At 41.1% G+C, this 20,549-nt stretch overlaps 1 protein-coding gene across 1 annotated transcript in view; it reads left to right on the forward strand.

Annotated features, from left to right (window-relative positions):
- Window positions 1–20,549, forward strand: part of LOC138299675 (dehydrogenase/reductase SDR family member 1-like) — a 157,905-nt gene that overhangs the window by 130,805 nt on the left and 6,551 nt on the right. Inside the window, exons 7-8 of the mRNA XM_069238147.1 lie at window positions 4,902–4,971; window positions 5,238–5,318. Of these exons, the coding sequence (XP_069094248.1) occupies window positions 4,902–4,971; window positions 5,238–5,318 (151 nt within the window). The remainder of the gene's footprint in view (window positions 1–4,901; window positions 4,972–5,237; window positions 5,319–20,549) is intronic.

The following is a 20,549-nucleotide window of genomic DNA, read 5'->3' on the forward strand; positions in this document are numbered from 1 at the left end:
CAGTAACTTGGGGTTAGAAGACACGTGAGAAGATGCGTTGTGTTTCCTATGAGGTTCATCGGCCACAGGCTTACACCGTTCACTATAGTTGGCATATTGTTGTTTAATGGGAGCCTGTTTTGGTGGAATGACCTAGTGGAAGGGAAATTTGACAAGGAGGGTGGTAACAGGACTGGTACAGGAGACTCGTTTAGTGAGTGTGTATACCTAGCGACACAAGATGATGGATGGAGTGCTGAAACTTTTCAGAGTCAGAGATCTGGGTTAAATTCATTGTTCTTTTGCTCACCATGCCACCCCAGGTTTGACCCAGCCATATGCAAATCAGTCTTGACTCTGCTCCCCATGGGAACAGTCCAGACCGAACTGCAAGGCCAGCTCCTCCCTTGACCAGAAACAAGCATCCTGGGGGCTGGTTTTGGGGTATCACCCCTCATCAGCCAGGCTAGCTTGAATCCAGTGGCACAGTGAGCAAGAAACCCACACCTGGGCATACCCTGGCCACTTAGGGGAAACATATCAACACAACAAGATGATGGGTGGAGTGCTGAAACCTTTCAAACACTCATCCCGTCACAGATCTGGGTTAAATCCATCGTTCTTTTGCTCACCGTGCCACCCCAGTTTGGGCCCAGCCATATGCAAATCAGTCTTGACCCTGTTCCTCATGGGAACAGTCCAGCCCGACCTGCCAGTTCAGGTCCTCCTTGGACCGGAAATAAGCATCCTGAGGCTGATTTTGAGTTATCACTCCTCATCAGCCAGGCTAGCTTAAATCCAGGAGCAGTGACCAAGGGACCCATGTCTGGGCATACCCTGGCCACGTAGGGTGTACAGAGCAACACAACTAGGTGATGGACGGAGTGCTGAAACTTTTCAAACACTTAAACCCCAGTCACAGATCTGGGTTAAATTCATTGTTCTTTTGCTCACTATGCCACCCCAGTTTGTGTTGAGACGGAGCCACTCACCTGAAAAGCAGGATGTCTGCAGGGGCGATGGTATGCCCTTGACTTCCTGGGACACCTCTCTGCACTTCCTGGTGGACACAGAAACCCAGGCGGGTGTCCCAAAAGGAAAGGGGGAGTGGAAGAGAAAGAGACAAAACACTGCCACCTCTTGCCGGTCCAGCCAGGCACCCTTTGTCTTCGGGGGCAGGTTGTTGTTGACAGAGTGATAGTAGAGTTAGTGCACTCAACTTCCTCGAAACTGAATCTCTCTTTCTGATATGGGCACGGGAGCGGTAAAAGAACACCGGGATGCTCCAGCACTTTTCTTGGATAATAATAACTGTTAGCACAATTACTAACACTGGATTACCAAAAACCCAAACTGAGTACCATAACAATAAGTACTGAGATTCACCGTTGCACACTACAATTAGAACTGTGGTTGCACTTATCATGCACAAGAAAGACAATCAAGGGCAGTCATTACATCACATATAACTTTCCTGTATGCATAGGCTTAAACTAAAAGGAACAAAAACAATCCAAGAAATACAAACGTCCACTCTGAGTATAAACAGTTAGGGTGGCACAGTTTGGGTTGGTTTCACTGTGTGTGTGAACAACCCTTCAAAAGCAAATTCCTCAAACCTGAAACACAGGCATGAATGACACAATTTAAATCCAAGACTTATGCTATTAGAGAAAGAAAAGTCACGTAAATGCTCTTTTAAAATTGCTACTTTTTGTAGTACTTGAGCTCAAGCAGATTTCCTGAAGCACATTTAGTCAAGTAACTACAAAAACAATGTAGAATGTTCAGAAATGCATTTGTCCCTTCAAGATAGGCACTCTGCCAAAATACGAGGTCTGAAATACACCAGCTGTTCTAGGAAAGTGCAGCGCTCAAAGAACAAACTCCCTGGAGAATACTAGTCACTTAGCTGCAGTCTTTTCCGGAGTGCTGGAGGAATGCCTTGTATCAGCTGGTACAGGAACAAAGAAAATAATTGCCTCAAAAGTCCTGAATATGAGGATGACAGCAGGGGCTGGACTACCAAATCAGATGCTGAGATCAGGAAGCAAAACAAAGCCAAGCGGGGGCATGCTTCACTCTGCTATTTATAGCTAATCAGGAAAGCAGTTGACTTTTCACATGTGGACGAGTCACCACACCCAATTAGAAGCACATGTCTACACCTGCTCACATTAGCAAACAAGCATTGGTAAAACAAGCATTGACAAAACCAATTGTGTAACACATTACATTGGGCCTGATTACAACTTTGGAGGAGGTGTTAATCTGTCCCAAAAGTGACGGTAAAGTGACGGATATACCACCAGCCGTATTACGAGTCCATAGGATATAATGGACTCGTAATACGGCTGGTGGTATATCCGTCACTTTACCGTCACTTTTGGGATGGATTAACACCTCCTCCAAAGTTGTAATCAGGCCCATTATGTTTACTTAGAAACAGGAAGGTTTAACCAAGAACAGAGATATGATTTAACCCTAATCCCTGGGGATGCTGACAGATAACGCAGGAGGCACCTTGGGGATTCCTGACAGTTTGGACCTACCATATACAAAGCAGTCTTGACCCTGTTCCTCAGGAGAATAGTCTAGACCAAACTGCCTGGCCAGGTCTTTCCTAGACCGGAAACAAGCATCCTGGGACCGATTTCGAGGTATCACACATCATCAGCCAGGCTAGCTGAATCCAGTGGCACAGTGAGCAAGTATGGACACCTGTCACATTTCAGACACTGGGGGAGCTTGTGAGGGTCTTGCTGGGGTGTTGGTATTCGAATTTTGAGATTGAACTCTTTTCATTGTGCATGAAATGGATGTTTTCAAGGTGTATGGGTCCAGAATTGTTAGGCTACAATAGTGGTGTAACAAAACTGGAGGGGGCCCCCTGCAAAGTACATGGAGCCGCCCTGGACCCAGTCAGGGACCATGTCAGTGTACTGTGCTGAGGGGGCCTCCTGGAGCTCGGGACCCACCCGCACCGTGGGGGCTAAGTTACACCACTGGTCTACAGGAGCAGTGTGGGGATTTTGAGGAATGAAATTCAGTTCAGAAAACAGTTGTGGCATTATGGTTGAGGTGGTCATAAACTGACCAAGGGCAAAGAAGGTATCGGCTTTTGCTCAAAGAGGTCCTGGGTGTTAATTTACACTTGATAAAGGTGTAGAGGGTTTTCAAGTAAGGAACGCAGGAGGAGGGGAGCAGGCTGGGTATTACACCTGTTGGAAGTGGTGAGAAAGGCAAATTATGTCACATATTTGTGTAGGCTAAGGTCACGATGCAGGCCTACTCAGCTGGTGAGCAGGGTAAAGAGGTTAGGGATGGGGGGTAGGATGAGTAGTTGAAAAGTTTTGAACCTGGATGGAAGAATCGCAATTCCTGCTTGATGATGCGAGTTGTTTATTTGGGTGAGGGTCTAGGGCTCAGGGAGGCTTAAAATTATGGAACGTCAGGATCATGTTTGTATGAGTGAGGCTGGATTTTAATTGTTATTTTAATGTATTATACCAGTTGGTTGCAGACCTACCCATTTAAAGTGGACCTCTGCACGACATATAAGTCTACGGTGCTATCTCACCCGACACCCAAAAGTGAGCTGCTGAAGCCTGACTTCCCTTAGAAAGGACCAGACATTAAGGGAGGAGAGTAGACCCTGCACGTCTTGTAGCAGAAGCCTGTTTGAAATAGATGTCTTGTGTCCTTATGCTTCACTGAAGCAATAGAATAAGCCAGTGGTTCCCAATCTGTGCGGCGCGGCTCCCTGGTGCACCTTCAAAACTAGCCAGGGCCGCCGCACACAGTCTGGAAACCACTCAGAGGTGCTTTGAATCGGTAGCTTTTCATCGTGGTATTGGAAACAAAACACCTTGCATTAATTATTGTGACCAGCGGAGGGCGCCAAAGTACCATTAATAATATCCCTATGATAAAAGAACAAAAATAGTTTCCAATAATTGATTTTCAGCAACCTGAACGAGAGAATAAAGAAGACAAACTGTAAATAGTGTAGGTACAGGTAAATAGAGACAGACATGAGACTCCAGAGCGCCCAGCCTCTGTGACAAATCTGAATGTGGGAATAATGAAACCAGAGTTCATTTCTCTGACAAAGCAAGACAGATACCAGAAAGACATAATGTATGAAGGTGTCTGAGAAGAAAAGAGAATATCCAAGAAAAACTGAAAAATAATAACTGACCCATTCTAGCACAGGAAGGAGATGTCAGAAGCAGCCGCCAGATGGGTTACATCCTTTCACCAGTTTTGTCAAAGGAGGAGATGTGGCCTAGCAGTTAGAGCTGTTGACTTTAGAACTTGGGAACCAGGCTGGAGTCCTGGCGTCAGCTCCCATCCTTTGATTCTGTGCAAATTACTTAATCTCATCAGTGCCTATTTAAAAATAAAGCCTGACCCTATGTAGTGTCATCTGGTGCTCTTCTAAAGCTCTCTAATGCCCTCATCAGTTTCATCCCAATTATTTTCCAGGCTAAAAATGGTAGTACTCCCGAGGCTGGGATTACGTTCCCCCACCCGCCAAAAAAAAGTAACATAATGGGGAGCCATGGCCAACACGGCCAATAGGTCAAAGGAGCCGGGGATCGAAAAAGTTTGGGAACCACTGGAATAAGCTGACGCTGGGGTTATGTTTACATTTCTGTTGCGAGATTAGAAGTAAAAGACGCAACTTAATATTTTTATTAACGTGAAATTTTATGCATGTATTTTCAATTATGTACATAGTTTTAAAACTGAGGAATCCATCTTAAAAAGCATTGGCTTTTTGCTTGCTGTAAGAAGCTGTGAGAGTGAACATGTTTCACTAGGTTTTGTGACATATCCACATGTCAGAGTTGAATGATTTTATAGGTAACTCGGGTAGGAAGAACTGTCTGTTAACTCATGTGCTTGTGTTTTCTCAGGTTAGGCACATGATGGATTTCAGTGAAACTCCAGAGCTGAGTGGCAAGTGCATTGTGTCCTTGGCTACAGGTAAATCCCACAGAGAAAATCCTGGGTTTGGATATTGAGGGTTGATGAGATAATTATATACACTGTTATGGTAAGCTTTTCTGACATGCTTACTCCACTAACTTCGTACCCTTCTGCACCTAAACTACTCACCTTCTGTCTTTAGCTCCATCATCCTTACACACTCTTTTAGTATCTCAAACCCTCACATGCTGTCCTTTGACATCTGTCCGCAATTTTTGATTTTCCACGTAAAATGTCTTAATTTCTTTACAAACTATTTTCAGATCCAAACCTCATGAAATATTCAGGGAAGGTGCAGATGACTTTTGAACTTGCAAAGCGCTATGGAATACAAGAAATCAATGGTACGTGCTTCTGTTTAGCAAGTCTGGGTATGGAGGTAAGGGGGGGTCCTGGGGTTAGAGGTACATACATGGACGTCAATTCAGCAAAACGCCAGGGTTAGCGGCAGTGACATCACATGCCCTTTGAAGTCTATGACATCACACATCCTTTTTTTTGTGTTTAATAATGCTTTATTGAATAAGTTAACAAACATTAGTACAATAAGATAACTACATTGGAACAAAAAAAAATCATAAGAATAATTATACCTATAAAAACAATTTTATACATAATCAGAATAAAATATTGTACCATAAAATAATAGCATTTTTGTTATATTGTAGTAAAGAAGAAAGAGAAAAGAGAAAAGAAAAAGAAAAGAAAAGTAAAAACAATGCCAAATGAAGATCATTTGTTCTCAGTAGAGCAACCATTAATTCCAAACAAAAAGAAAAAAAGAGAAAAAAGAGAAAGAGCACAAACAAAATAAAGGACATTCGAGGAGGTTCAAAAACAGTATTAACAGTAGTATGAAAGATCTTGTGTTGTGAAAGTAAAGATGTAAGAGGAAGCCATAACGTGTCTCTTTTAATTAACAGTTGAGTAGTATTAGCATTTACTCGATCCATTCTGTGATTATAGCAAATCAGATTCCACCAAGCTACAACAGATATTTTTGTAGCATCTTTCCAACTAGAAGTTATAATTTGCAGTGTACTAGCAAGGAGTAAATCAGCCAGTTTGCCAAGCATGGATTGGGAATACCAAATAGATGAGGTACTAACCAAAACAATGGCCCTCATTCTAAGTCTGGCGGGCGGCGGAGGCCGCCCGCCAGACTTCCTCCCTCCAGAATACCGCACCGCGGTCGGAATACCGCACCGCGGTCGGAAGACCGCTGCGGCTATTCTTAGTTTTACACTGGGCTGGCGGGCGACCGCCAAAAGGCCGCCCGCCAGCCCAGTGTAAAACCCCCTTCCCACGAGGACGCCGGCTCAGAATTGAGCTGGCGGAGTGGGAAGGTGCGACGGGTGCAGGGGCACCCGTCGCGAATTTCACTGTCTGCAATGCAGACAGTGAAATTCTTTGTGGGGCCCTCTTACGGGGGCCCCTGCAGCCATTGGCATGGGCACTGCAGGGGCCCCCAGGGGCCCCACGACAACCCATACCGCCAACCTGTTCCTGGCGGGAGAACCGCCAGGAACAGGATGGCGGCTTGGTTTGTCAGAATCCCCATGGCGGCGCAGCGGAGGATTCTAATGGGCAGCGGAAAACCGGCGGGAGACCGCCGGTTTTCCACTTCTGACCGCGGCAAAACCGCCGCGGTCAGAATGCCCTGCGGGGCACCGCCAGCCTGTTGGCGGTGCTCCCGCCAACCCTGGCCCCGGCGGTAAGGAACCGCCGGGGTCAGAATCAGGCCCAATGTGTAATATACTGAAGTGTACATTGATGGACAAAATTTGATTGACTTTATCCCAAACTTGTTTCCAGAAAGCATGGACTGGACCCATTAAAAAAACATGTGCATATAATGGCTATTTTCTTTGGAACACGACCAGCACTTATTGTCTGTAACAAGTTTCAATTTATAAAGATCCATAGGAGTATAATACAATCGATTCTAAAAATAAAATAATGTTTGGGTTGTAGATGCTGAACGGGATGTTGTATGAAGTTTTGACCATATTTGTTTCCATGTAGATATAGGAAAATTTTGATTGAAATCTTGTTCCCATGCCAATTCTATTTTAGATTTTGGTCTCACGCGACTGGTATGTGTAAGAGTTCTGTATATAAAGGATGCTGGGACTTGTGAGTAGAGATTATAAGGCTGGGAAATAGGCTGTGAAGAAAAGGGAGTATCCAAAGTATGAGATAACAATTTATAAATGAGATTGGTACTGCACGGTGTAATGAGAGGAAATATGAAATGTCTGTTGAATATCTTGAAATGCAAGTACAGCATTATCTAAAATTAAATGATCCAGAGTTATAATGCCTTTGTGCATCCACTCCTTCCAGGCTAATGTTTTATTAGGAATTTTAATATCATTGTTGTACCATATGGGAGTTTGCCTAAGGTTCTCAGATGAGGAGTGAGAGGCAATAAGTAATGGTTTGGCAATAGAGATACTGTAGAATGAGTGATTATCGGAGATTGAAGGGATTTAGGGGGTTTTGAAAGGCGAATTGCATCTCTAAGAGTAAATGGTGTAATTTGTGTTCCAATTGACTCCATAGAGAGGTTCCATTGTGAAAAGTGGGAGAGAGGGACATCCAGATTTGTTTTAAAACAAATGCAGAATGGTATCTTTTAAGGCATGGAAAATTTACACCTCCATTATCTCTAGGTTCTTGTAGTTTGATTAAAGATATACGAGATTTACGATTGTTCAATAAAAATTTAATAAATAGTGTATTTATAGTTTTTTTAAAAACAGATGGGAGTTTAACTGGGAGCATAGATAGATAAAAAATTTAAATGGGCAACCACATAATTTTGATTGTGGCCAATCTTTCTCACCAAGTTGAATAAAGAGGGTACCATCTGTCAAGCAATATCAAAAAATCTTTGACTCGACTTCTTTGAGATTAATGCGAATAGTGTCTTTAATAGAATTGGAGTAGGATATGCCCAGGCATTTAATATGCTTAGAGTTCCAAGTAAAACCAGTATCTTTAAACATGTCGGGTAGACAATAAGCATTTAATGGCAAAACCTCTAATTTGTCGATATTAAGTTTATATCCTGAGATATTTGAATATTCTCGTAATAAGCGAAAAAATTCCTGAATAGTCTGTTGAGGATTAGAGATAAAGAGCAGAATATCGTCAGCATATGCTGTAAATTTAATCTGTATGTCTTTGTGCTTAAAGCTGTAAAAATCAGATGACCTACGTATTTTCTCTAGAAGGGGTTCAAGGGCTAATATAAATAAAAGGGGTGATAGAGGACAACCGTGTCTAGTACCTCTGTGTAGGGGGAAGTAATGGGATTGTTTACCATTGACTAAAACAGATGTAGAAGGTGATGAGTATAACATATTAATGAGTTTAATAATATGAGGACTAAAACCATGCCATTTTAATGCTCCAAACATAAAATCCCAACAAACTTGAATCAAAAGCTTTTTCAGCATCGAGAGTTATAGCAGCTATAGGGTCCCTGGACTTAGAAGCAAGATGGAGAATATTGAGAAAAGTTCTAGAATTATCTGATATGTCCCGCCCCTTAACAAAACCTGACTGGTGAATGTCTATTAAATCTGGGATAAAATGATTAATACGTAAAGCAAGGACTTTTGCAAAAATTTTACAGTCAACATTGATAAGGGATATGGGTCTATAGTTACCACATTTGGATAAATCTTTATCTTTTTTAGGAATCAAGCACAACATAGCTTCAGAAAAAGTGCCCTTTGCTTGATCTTGCAATAAGAAATATTGTGTAAGTGTTAATAACTTTGGAACTAAAATGGATGCAAATGTTGAGTAAAATTCAATTGAAAAGCCATCAGGACCCGGGGCCTTAAGTTTGGTGATGGCATTTTTAATTTCTAACTCGGATAATTCAGAGTCTAATAGAGATAAGTCTACTTTATGTGTCTTAGGAACAGAGTGGAAGAAAGCATCAACCTCAGATATATTACAAGTATTTTCGGGAATATATAATGTGGTGTAGTAATCAGTAAAACATTCCAGAATTTTTAAGTCATTAGTGTGACTGTTTCCAAATGTGTCTGTGATAACAGTAATTTTAGACTTTTGTTTTTTAATCTTTAAGCAGTTTGCCAACAGTTTACCCGCCTTATTTTTCCCCCCATAAAATTTGGAATTTATTTTGAGTAGAGTACCACATGCACTATCCAAAGATTGCTTATTGTATTGTAATTTAGCATCAATCAATCTGGACAGAGTATCTGGTTTGTTAGAGGAGAAGTATTCATGCTCTTAACGCTTTATTTGTGCAAGTAATTGAGAGGAAATATTAGAATTTTCTTTCTTTTTAGTGGCAACATAATCTATAATAAAACCTCTGGCAGTAGCTTTGAATGCATCCCATATAAAATTCATCTGAGTATCGGAAGATAAGTTGTGGCTAAAAAAGTCTTTAGAAAACATTGTAAATTGATCAATAAATAAATGGTCTTGCAATAAGACGTTATTAAATCTCCAGCGTTTAGAAGATGAGGAAGTGCCTGGAAAGTTCAAATCAATAATTACCAGGGCGTGATCTGATATAAGAATAGACCCAATGTCAGTTTGTAAGACTGATTGTAAAATATTTTGTGTAGCAAATATATAATCTATTCTAGACTATGAGTGATGTACTGCAGAATAAAATGTAAATTGGTTTACATCTGGATGTGCAATTCTCCATATATCACGTAAACCTCTAGAGTAGATTGCCTGATGAAATGCTTTTTGCATTTTATTAGGAATATAACCAGTTTGAGAACGACAATTAACAAAAGGATCCATAAGCTGATTGCAATCACCTCTTACCACAAGATTGTCAGAATTGCAAGATAATAATAAAGAAGAAAAATGTATCCAAAATTGAGGCTCTACTCCAGTTGGACCATAGACATTGCAAATGGAGTACAGCACCCCACTAATTTCAACTGTCAATAATATCCATCTACCAGTAACATCTTTAAACTCTTCTATAATTTGTATATGTAAAGATTTATGAAACAAAATTAATACCCCATTCTGGTTATGAACTGCAGAGGAACCAAAAACATGACCAACCCAATTTCTATTTAAACTTTTAAAGTCCTGCTCCTTAAGATGTGTTTCTTGTACAAGAGCAGCCTGACAGTTTAATTTAGAGAGATGTTGAAGCACTCTTTGTTTCTTAACCGGATTACGTAAACCCTTAACATTCCATGAAATAATACAAAGATTGGTCATTTAACTGGAGGGAAGACATATAGACAACAGACCCTTGATGAAATCTAAGATATATACAACATATGAATCATAGAGTAAGGTGGAAGGGAAAATTCTGAACACATATCCAGTTGAGGTTGCTTGTGGATGCCAACATTGCATTGTAACGTAAAAAAAAATATAAAAGAAGAAAGAAAGACAAAAGGAGAAGAAGAGAAGACGAAAGAGATGGAGAAGTAAAGAGGTGGCAAAAGCACCCCATTGATAGAAGAAAAACAAGATGACGAAAAGCCAAAAGGCTTCAGTCATAATTATCCTGACAAGAAGAATATATTTTGCAAGGAAGAAAGGGAGGAGCAAGAAAATTAGAGGCCAATCAACAACAACACCCCAGAGGAATTAAAATAATTGTATAGCAAAAGGGAGAGAGACGTTAAAACAGAATAAATACATTACAGTATAAACAACTGACGACGTGACTTACCAACAAGGGAAAGAACACTATGATGCCGACCTATACAAGAATATAGACACAATCGGAAAGGGGATTTTTTTTGCTTGACATTTCAATGTTTTCAATACCTGTAAAGAAAGAATAAATTATTTAAAAATCCAACATTACCCAATCAAGTCTTGCTGAGTTCCATTGCCTCCCCTTTGTGGGTATATATAAATTGTTTCAAATCAGAGGGATTTTCAAAAGTAGTTGTTCTGTCCTTGAAGGTAACTTTAAAGAAACAAGGATGAATAAGGCCAAATCTAGCATTCATGGATCTTAAAGCTGGTTGTAGATCCAGAAATTCTTTCCTTCTTTTGGCTGTCGCTGTGGCCACATCTTGACTAAAGACAATCTTTTGGCCTGACCACAACTTTTGTTTGCAATTGTTTGGCGGCGGTCGAGACTGTCATTAAATCTGAGTATTGTAGAAAGAGAGCGATAATTCCTCCTGGTTTAGATGTAGAAGAAGGACCAATATGATGGGCTCTCTGAATGTTAAGGACCGTGGTATTCTGCAGACCAGCAATCTTCGGAATATGAGTTTGAAAAATGTTATCAAATCTTGGCCTTCTGAGCCTTCTGGAATGCCATAAATGCGAAGATTATTGCGCCGATTACGATTTTCCAAATCTTCTGTCTATTTTTTGAGTAGTGTGACTTCCTTAGACAGATTATCAACTTTAGTAGTAGCGTCTTGTATGTCGCTGATCCTCTGCTCCACATCAGAAAGTCGAGAATCCAGACGTGACCATTTCTCCTCAATTCGTTGTAGTGCAATATTTGTTTCCATAACAAAAGGCTTTATTAACTTGAGTTCATCCATAATGTCTTCCCATGTAAGAGGCAATGGAGACTTAGTTGGAGAGGACGGGTCCTTTTTAGCTCTTTTGTTACCCCGGAGTCTTTACGACTGTTAGAATTAGATACAGAGGATACAGATACTTTTGAAGTATGAGGAATCTCCATTTTAGCAATGCAATGTAGACTTAATACAGTATTTTTAATTGATGTTCTCTCTCCGTCGGTTAGGTCACTTCGAAGGACGAATGTAAAAAATTATAGAAGAAAATCCAAAATGAAGAATCTAAAATGATTTCGGAGTCGACATCTCAAAATGGCCAAAAAAGAAAAAATAATAATTTTTTAGAGGTCCCTACATTAATTCAAATAATAGTGGGTAATATAGCGCGTGGCCAAGGAGAAAAAAAAAAAAAACATTTTTAAGAATAGAAACGATCCCCACAAAATGGTGGCAACATTTCTGTGAGAAAGGGAGCAGCAGGCTTAAAGAAGTAAACTCTGTGAAAAAAAAAGAGTTTAAAAGATTAAAAAAACTCACCAAACTGCTCCCTGCATGTTCACATTGCACATTCTGAAGGAGAAATGTGCCAGTCGTCGAATAAACTCCCCCCAGGGAAAAAAAAGGCCTCAGCGGTTCGGGAGCGTCATTATCTCGAGGCCCTCTTAATTGCTCCGGCGCGCGATCTCATCACACATCCTTTGATCCTAATGACATTACATGCTATTTGTCCAAGTACAATAATTGCTAGCTCAATTAAATATTTATGAACAAAAAATGAAATTTAAACAAAGGAGTAGTTAGGTTGCCACTTCAACAATACACAGGGAGCTGCAGAGATGTCCTATGCCCAGACGCAGCCATCATACTTGTCTTGCATCATGCATACATTGCCCATGATTTGAGAAATTCATGAAGCTGTTATCATGTACAAGTATTTTAACCTTTCCTACCACTGAGACATTAGGAGAGTTCTTCTAAAGCATCTCAAATCTGACATGCGTGACACTAATTCAGCTGTGCCAAGACATCTGCAGAAGTTCTGAAATGCATCCATCTGGGTTTTAACAGTGCTATGGTTTCAAAATACTATCGCCTGATTAATTCTAACATGGGTTTTGTGGCCCAGAGTACCTATTTTCAGCAAAGTACTAATATATCATTAAAGCTCTCACCATTCAGCTGTAATCTGACTTTCAGTGCACTTAGGCATCATCGTATCAAAACAAGCAGACAACTGGTAAAAAGCACCCACTCCTGATTTGCATCGTACACAAATATATCACAATAGAACGAACTGCAGAGCTCTTAGGGCACATATCTGTCTTGATTTGCAGTACACCCCTGTACTATAACACTCTTTGAAGCACTTCAAACACAACTTGTACACTGCCCGATATGCTAGTACTGATACAGTCACAGCACTTTCCCACAGCCCATATCCACTGTGAGTGATCTGCAGCACGTAGGCTATAATACCAGTAAGACTACTGCAAGGGTTAATGAAATTGTGGCATAACATCCTTTGTGTATGTATTTGCATGCTACAAACATGCACATTTCAGCAGTAGATGTATTAACCAAACAAGCTGTGTCACTCTCACTGCAGTCTCTCGCAAGCAGGTTTCATATAGATAGATCTGTTTGTCCAGATCCTTAATCCCTGGAACTACTGTGATTGGATTTAACCTGTAAGATGTAGATGAACAGTTCTTCACAACATGATCAAGTCATTATGCAATTAGCAAGTTAACTTAAGCGTTTGGTTAGGTGTTTGGTGGAGTGCCTTAAAGTGCTTAATTTGACCCGCGGTTGCACATGGGGTCCACCACAACACATTTTTGGACCCTGCACTTATTTTTTTAAAACCTTGTTCCAGAGCAAGAGAGAGAAAAACACAGAAAATGGAAAGAAGGAAAAAGCAAAAGATGGAAAAACTATGACAATGGGAGAAAGTAGGGATGAAAAGAGGGAAAGCACGGATGAAAAAGACCTTGCAAGATTGAGACAAAGGGGCAGGCAATGATGTTGGGGCATTAAAGAGGCATAAGGTGTAATCAAAACTCTGCAGGCTTGGTGATCAGCACCCTGACCTTTGACAGTGCCGCCCACAGGAAAATTGTGTGCCTGTCAAATCAATCAATCAATCAGGAATTTGTAAAGCGCACTACTCACCTGTGAGGGTCTCATGGTGCTGAGGAGGGGAGGGGGGAGAAGGCAGTGATCACAAGAGCTTTCTAAACCTTTCAATACTGGGACTTTAATCCATAGTTCAAGCCTTGTCAATGCTCATTTAATGAAACACAGATGTGATACCACTGACACAAAAATTCTTTCACATCCCAATTTTCACTTTCTTATCGCTCTCCTGTGGTGTCACCTTAATACTCCTCATTTGACACTACATTTCCCAGTTTTACATTTAACACTCTTGAGCTTCTGTTTCTCCAGTCACTTATCTCTATTTTATGTACCTGGTTCTCTGACTCTTCTTTTCACATACCATCTCTCCACTCATCCTATCAAATATGTCTCCGTAACTCACTCCCTTCTACACCTTACTTTACATAATTCTCCCTCCTTCTGTGTCGTATCCCTTGTTTTTCACTCTCAGGTTCTTTTTCCCACTTTTCTTTATCTTGCATACTCTTATCATTTTTAATACATTATTTATTGGCATTTCAATAGACGGCCACAGTTAAACAGTATTTTTACATCGTTCCGGTGGTGGATGACCCAATTAGGCATTTGTAGCAGGAGAATAAGTACCAAGAGAATGCCAATAAATCAACCGGCACTAAACAAGTTAAACTCTAAAATTTCCCCCCACCCACCCTCAACCGTAAAAAAGTTCCATCCCTCCACTGGCTCGCCCATAGGAGAAGAAGGAACTTAACGGATGTGTTTGTCAGTCACTAGTACGTAAACTCAGCAAGGGACAGCCACTATGGCTGTTTGCATACTCCTATCATTATTGCTCTTGTTTTCCTTTGTCCCGTGTGTTGCTTCTTCACTTTAGTTCTCTGTCATATTGTTTTTCTTTTCTGTTTTCATTCTCTTTGCCTCTGTTTCTACAGTTCTCCTTTACCCCTTTATCTCTCTTATTAGGTGCTCCCCACCATTTTCCTTTCTAATTTGCTTTACCTCAACTTTTTATTCCATCTCCTGTCTTTTCTGTTTCTTTCACCAGTAGTTTCCCCCTTTCATTATTTCACATTCTTTACCACTCCCTTTCATTAATTCCCTTACTTCTACTGTTCCTTGTTTTATCTCCCTCTTTCTTTCTGTGCCACATCATTCCTTCTTTCTCTCATTTTAACTATTTGTCACTCACTCCCATTTTGGTAAGTTCTTTGCTGATTTTCATTCCCTGGTTCCTCAGCCCTGCCTGTTCTGTCACTCTAGCTGGTTGTGTCTATGTAACACTTGAAGAGGAGGTATATAGATCAATTGTCCACTTACAACAAAATGCAAAGGCGAAAGCAGTCCCAGACCAGGTCGCCTCTTTAGGGAACACATTTGCCACAGGTAGCAGCATAAGCATCACTCTTGCACACAAAAGGTTCTGCACAGGCAGCAACATTGCAAATTTTGTAAAAACACAAAACAAGTACAATACAGGCAGGTGTCCAGAATTGCCGCACACACATCTATCAGTAGTGCAAGCTTCTATCACAGACGCAGTACAAGTACAGCAGGTACGACAACGCTGTAGTAGTACAAGAATTCCTGACAGTAGTTTCAGGAGCAGCGGTGCAGGTGTCCATCACACAGGACACGAGACAGCATTGCAAGCTTTCTAGACACCAGGAAGCGTATTACAAGCTGCCCCTACACATATAAGAGAAAATGCACAGCACAGGAAACACCAGTGCCAACTTTCCTAAGGCAAGGAAGATGCAGCTGGGGCAGACACTGTGAAGGCCATTTTACATAGATTTGGTATAGCCTAGAAAGTACAAGCCTCAGTGACAAAAGCAGTAACATTAGAGAAGCCCGGCCTCAGAAAACGGGTACAGCCAACAGTATAGTTACAGTGCAGTCAGTAGCAAAATCTACTTCACAAATCTGGTACAGCACAAGACACAGCACTGCATGCCTCTGCCAAACAAAACAGGCACGGTTGAGGAATTAGCAGAGCCTTCCACACAAGGAAAGTGGCACAGAAAGAATCAACATGTCTAGCTTCCCTTGCAAAACAGGTTTAGAGCTGAATGTGTACAAGTGCTGCGTCGGGCTTTTTATCAACATCATTTTGCACACTGTTATTTTAATTATACACTCCCAATTGTAAGAATACAAGTTTAAGTGACAGATTGCGAAGTGCCGCTGACAGTATTGATTGTGCAGGCACATGCTCTGAGATGTGTGCTAGGTATTTATGTTTAAATATGATTAATAATGTAAACCACTGTTACTCTGAAAGTGGCATCATATGCAATGCAAGTATGAACTTTCAAATGCTTGGCTATTTCATCAAATTAAATGAACAGTTGAGTTAGCCAGGGCACCTGGTCTGAGGAGCAAGTGAACACCAAGCCCTCATGTTGTGTGGGAGGATTGGACGAGGGAGGTTTGGCAGGGTTCATCACCCAAATATATATTTTTTTTAAGTGCCAACATATTGCATTTTACAACCCATTTTTTGAAAAACGCTGACATTTATAACAAATGACATGATCTCACAGTGCTCCATAACCTGGAGTGATGGTACACCAACCAGGAGTGCCTTGACAGTATCGGCAAATAGCTTAAATATTGCAAACTGGAGACGGACTGCGTGGAGGAAAAGGGGCTGTTCACTGTAGTGCAAGATGGCAAAGGGGAGCTAGAAGTGTCTCAACACCTGTTATGTGGAGCACACTGCCATGGTCTGTGGTCTGAATCCAGCTCCGTGGAGGTTTTAGCCCAAACACACAGAGAAACACTTCTAGCGGCATAAAGAACTGCAGTGACTGCACACAAAGAATGAATGGTAACCAATGCAGTAGGAAAGAAGAAGAGGAGAATAGTTCGCTCACTCTACTGAGCCAGTCATCTGCAGAGCATTTTAGTATAGGTGAGTTGAGACGAGAACATATACATGTACAGTTATGAAAAACCCTGGGCAGTTTAATTCCATCGCTGTTCTAAATTAGACATATAAATAGTAAGAATACAAATAGTACAGTTGATTTCAAATGTTACTATGGCCTGGTCAGTGCAGGAATATAATTACATCTCAGTGTGATTGTGAGAGTAGGCGTAATACAGTGATGCTTTCTGCAATGGTAGTCCGGTATATTTCAAATAAATGGCTTTGCTATTTCCTACAAGACATGGTCAGTTAATTTCATATCAGTTGTCTAGGACATACCAATAGCCTTGCAGTATGTTACAAGTTTCCAGAGGGATAGTTCATGTAAACGTTTCACTTACATTGTAGGCTAATGATTAAATTGTTAAAAATAAAAAATAAAATAAATGAGTGCATGTTCCCAAAGGTCTGCTCAGATGCCTGTGGCAGGTGCAATTGAATGTCAGTGCACTGAATACCAAGGCTACGTAGAAATAAATCCACCTCATGGCTTTTCCATCCACTATCGGACCCCCATTACCCCTTTTTCCTACTCCTGCATTTTCCTGATTTCTCCCTCTTACGGCAGTTTTCAGTCTTTCTCTTCCTTTGTCTTGCCATTGTGTTTGTTTTTCTCTCTCATGCTCTTGGTGATTATCTGATGCGAAAAAATAAGTTGGAGGCCCCACAAATAAGTGCCTCTGGTCCTCATCGGCAGCCACTGGCTCAAATTAAGCACTGAGTAGGCCTCATCAGAGTCAACATAATGACTGTATAATAATATACTACTTGCCCGTGGCCAGGTTCGAATAGACACTGCCTGCTGGTTTCATTTTTTTCCAGCCCAGACAGTTTGGAGTATCTTTCTATGACTGTTGATGCTGCAAGCTGAAGCCCATTTCCGGATGTGACTGTCTGGCAGGGATCTGACTAACATTTTGACCCTTTTATTGGGAACTGCGTACTCACTTCCAATCTCTGTGGGTTTCCTGACATCAGTGCAGCCGCACTTAATTTTCTGTAGAGTTACCTAGTGCAGTAGAGGGCACCATCATGCTCCATTCAGTGAAGAGATTCTGCTGCAGTGAGATTTGGTCTTGTAGATGTATTCGCCAGAGCTGCCTCATAGCAGCATTTTTAACAATTTGCATTGCTGTCGCAGTCTGGAGTGTGAGACTCCATGGCATAGCCATCTGGCATAATTTAAAAGGGATATCACAAGGGAAATAGTGGTGTGCATCTTCTGTAGGAAACCAAGATGAGAAAAAATTCATACTATGGTGCACATGGTGTGAAAGGTGCTTTGTGTAACTTGGTTTACTTGCAGAGCCATGGAAAGGTTGGAACCACTCCAGTATTTCTCATTTCTGTTGATGTTCTTGGTGGTACTCCAAGGTTCTCTCGTCAGTGAATCAGAGACATTCATCAGTTCATGAAATCCTGAAGCTACGAGTTCCTAGGATGAGCCAAGTATAAGGTGATAAGGTGATTTTTCTTCAGAGTAATCCACCTTATCTTGGACTCAATGAGCTCAGAGCCTCGTGATTTTTCAGCAAGATGAAGTACCATCATTTGCTATGGAGTTACAGAAGTCTTGAAATTGAAGAGATTTTTTATTTAACGAAGTGCATTTGGGTTTTGCAATTCTGAGGGAATTTTGTGGCACTCCCTTGTGGGCATTTGGCACTGGAGATTCTGTTTAAGTAGTAAGTTTTAGCTTGCTGATAGTAGCTTTGTACATCCTTATGGGTCTGTGGAGCTGAATGAATTTTGTTGAATATATTTCTTGATTTCTACCACTGTCATTGAAGTACAGCCAGTTGTGATTTATTTATCATTATTCCTTCTTTAACCATGGTATTTTCCAGTGTTGTTTAGGTTATGTAACTGTTTTGTGGCGCATCAGCTTGTTGAATGTTTTATATAGTGCTTTTTTGTGCTCAGACGGGTGAAATTTGAGTTTTGCGAGGCTGAGTTTGTTCTAATGTCCATAAGTGGTAGATATCAATGTTATGTTGCTATGGTGGGTCCTTGTAGATGAAAAAGATGAGATGTTGGACACTCCAGCAGATGGATTAATTCCCTGTGATTTTAATGATTCCAGGTGGGACATGGCTGACATCCAAAGTGTGGCCTGTTGTGTGTGTATCTCAAGTGAGTAGTTGGCACAGGTTGAGAGCTTCCAGATTTGCAATAATGGTTCTTGGCTGTGTCAATGATGGTCAGTTAACAAAATGTGCTGGTCTTCATGGATGCACAATTGGCTAGGTTGAATGGTGTTGTCAGATATGGCAGTAAATGTGTTCTGTGAAGCCTCCACTGTACGGTGGTGGTCTGTATACTTGTAACAATGGAGTTTGTCCTGTGAAGTAATTCAAGCTGTCCATACAGTCAGTCTTTATCAGCTGAATACATTTAAAAGAGTTTTCTCCTCATCCCAACTGAAGTAAGATCATGACTCTAAACTCAGGTCAATGCTATGTAATGCCAGATTGGTGGTTGAACACAGACTTAAGATTGCTGACCTACATTCCAGTTATGATCTGGACCATCGCCTAGTCTTAAACTAACCAAAGTGGCAGCTTTCAAGTGTACGAGACAGGAGTGTAAAGCTTTGAATTCCTCCTCAGTAGGTTGGCAATAAAGAAGGTAATAGATATTGTTGGATGCTGTTTTGAGAGGGGGCACAAAGCAGACAGACGCTAAGGGGCCACAGCAGCGGGGTCTGGAGTTGTTTGCCTCTGGTATCTGTCCTAATAGGGCTCTTAAACTTAGGCAGAGGACATCCTTTGTACACTTGACTTTGAGGGTAGCGAGGGTGAGCAGTCAAAGGCTTTTCACAGAGGTATTGCAAGAAGCAGAGACTCTGAGCTCAAACAGTTAAACAACAGATACAATAACTAACTGTCCAGCCCAGTGTTTGTATTAATAAAAAGAGAAGTACTTTAATATCAGAGCAAGATGTTATATTACACACAGTATTGATGATTCTGTTGTCAGCATAGTCCCTGTGCACCGGTAGATGGCATTATGCGGCTCTGCGTCAACATTGCTCAGCCTGAAACTGACAGCTGCTATCAGTCTACTGGCTCCCTCTAGCATACATCCTGGCCCCTAGCATCTGCAGAGCCCTCCGTTCACCAGGGGGTCCGCCCTCAGCACTGTCTGTGCTTCCCGAACCCACTTCAGCTTTAGCTCTGACTTTGGAGCAAACTCCACATCTTGCACCACCATCCACTCCACTTCCTACAATGTCAACACTGGCACCAACAGTGGAGGTGGAGGACAGTCCTATTGCCCTGTCTGACTCCAAACCGAATCTCGCTCGACTGAGGTCTCATCTTGGAATAGTCCTGACACAACTGGCCCTTGTTCACCTAAAAATGCCACCTTCACATAGGAACCGCCTTCCAAAGCCCCAACGATTTTTTGGATCAGATTCTGACAATGCGACTGAGTTCTCCTTGATCCCTCAATGGGAGAGACAGTCTCATTTGCTGTGGTCATCACATGTGAAAAAATAAGCAAGTGCTTGTTTGAAAATAGAACATGCTCTTGAGAAGAAAAAAATATTGAACATTATTTTGGTTAACTAACAGGAATCAAGATTTAAAAAAAATAGTATAATAACCTTATGTAGTTTAATAAGGTCCTAAAACCACAAGATGACAAGGAAGTTTACTCATACTAATTACTCTAGAGAGATATTGAGACTTCTCCAAAACTGCAAACCAGAGTAACGAAAGAAAAAATGAGGCACTAATTCACATGGTACGGTCATGATTGTGTGTGAATGTATATTAAAGGCTGTCTAATATGAGGTTAAGTTGTTGTCTGACTTTGGTTGACCGAGTAGCCAGGACTGTAATTTATTTTTTGTAGAATATTTAAACTGGAAGAGGCTCATCTTATATGAGTATAAACGGAGAGAAATTAGAAAGTAGCTGCAATGTAACAGAATGAATCGTCACACCTGTACAGCTGTATAGTAGCTCATGAAG

The sequence above is a fragment of the Pleurodeles waltl genome, chromosome 6 (assembly GCF_031143425.1).
Source record: "Pleurodeles waltl isolate 20211129_DDA chromosome 6, aPleWal1.hap1.20221129, whole genome shotgun sequence".
Lineage (NCBI taxonomy): Eukaryota > Metazoa > Chordata > Amphibia > Caudata > Salamandridae > Pleurodeles > Pleurodeles waltl.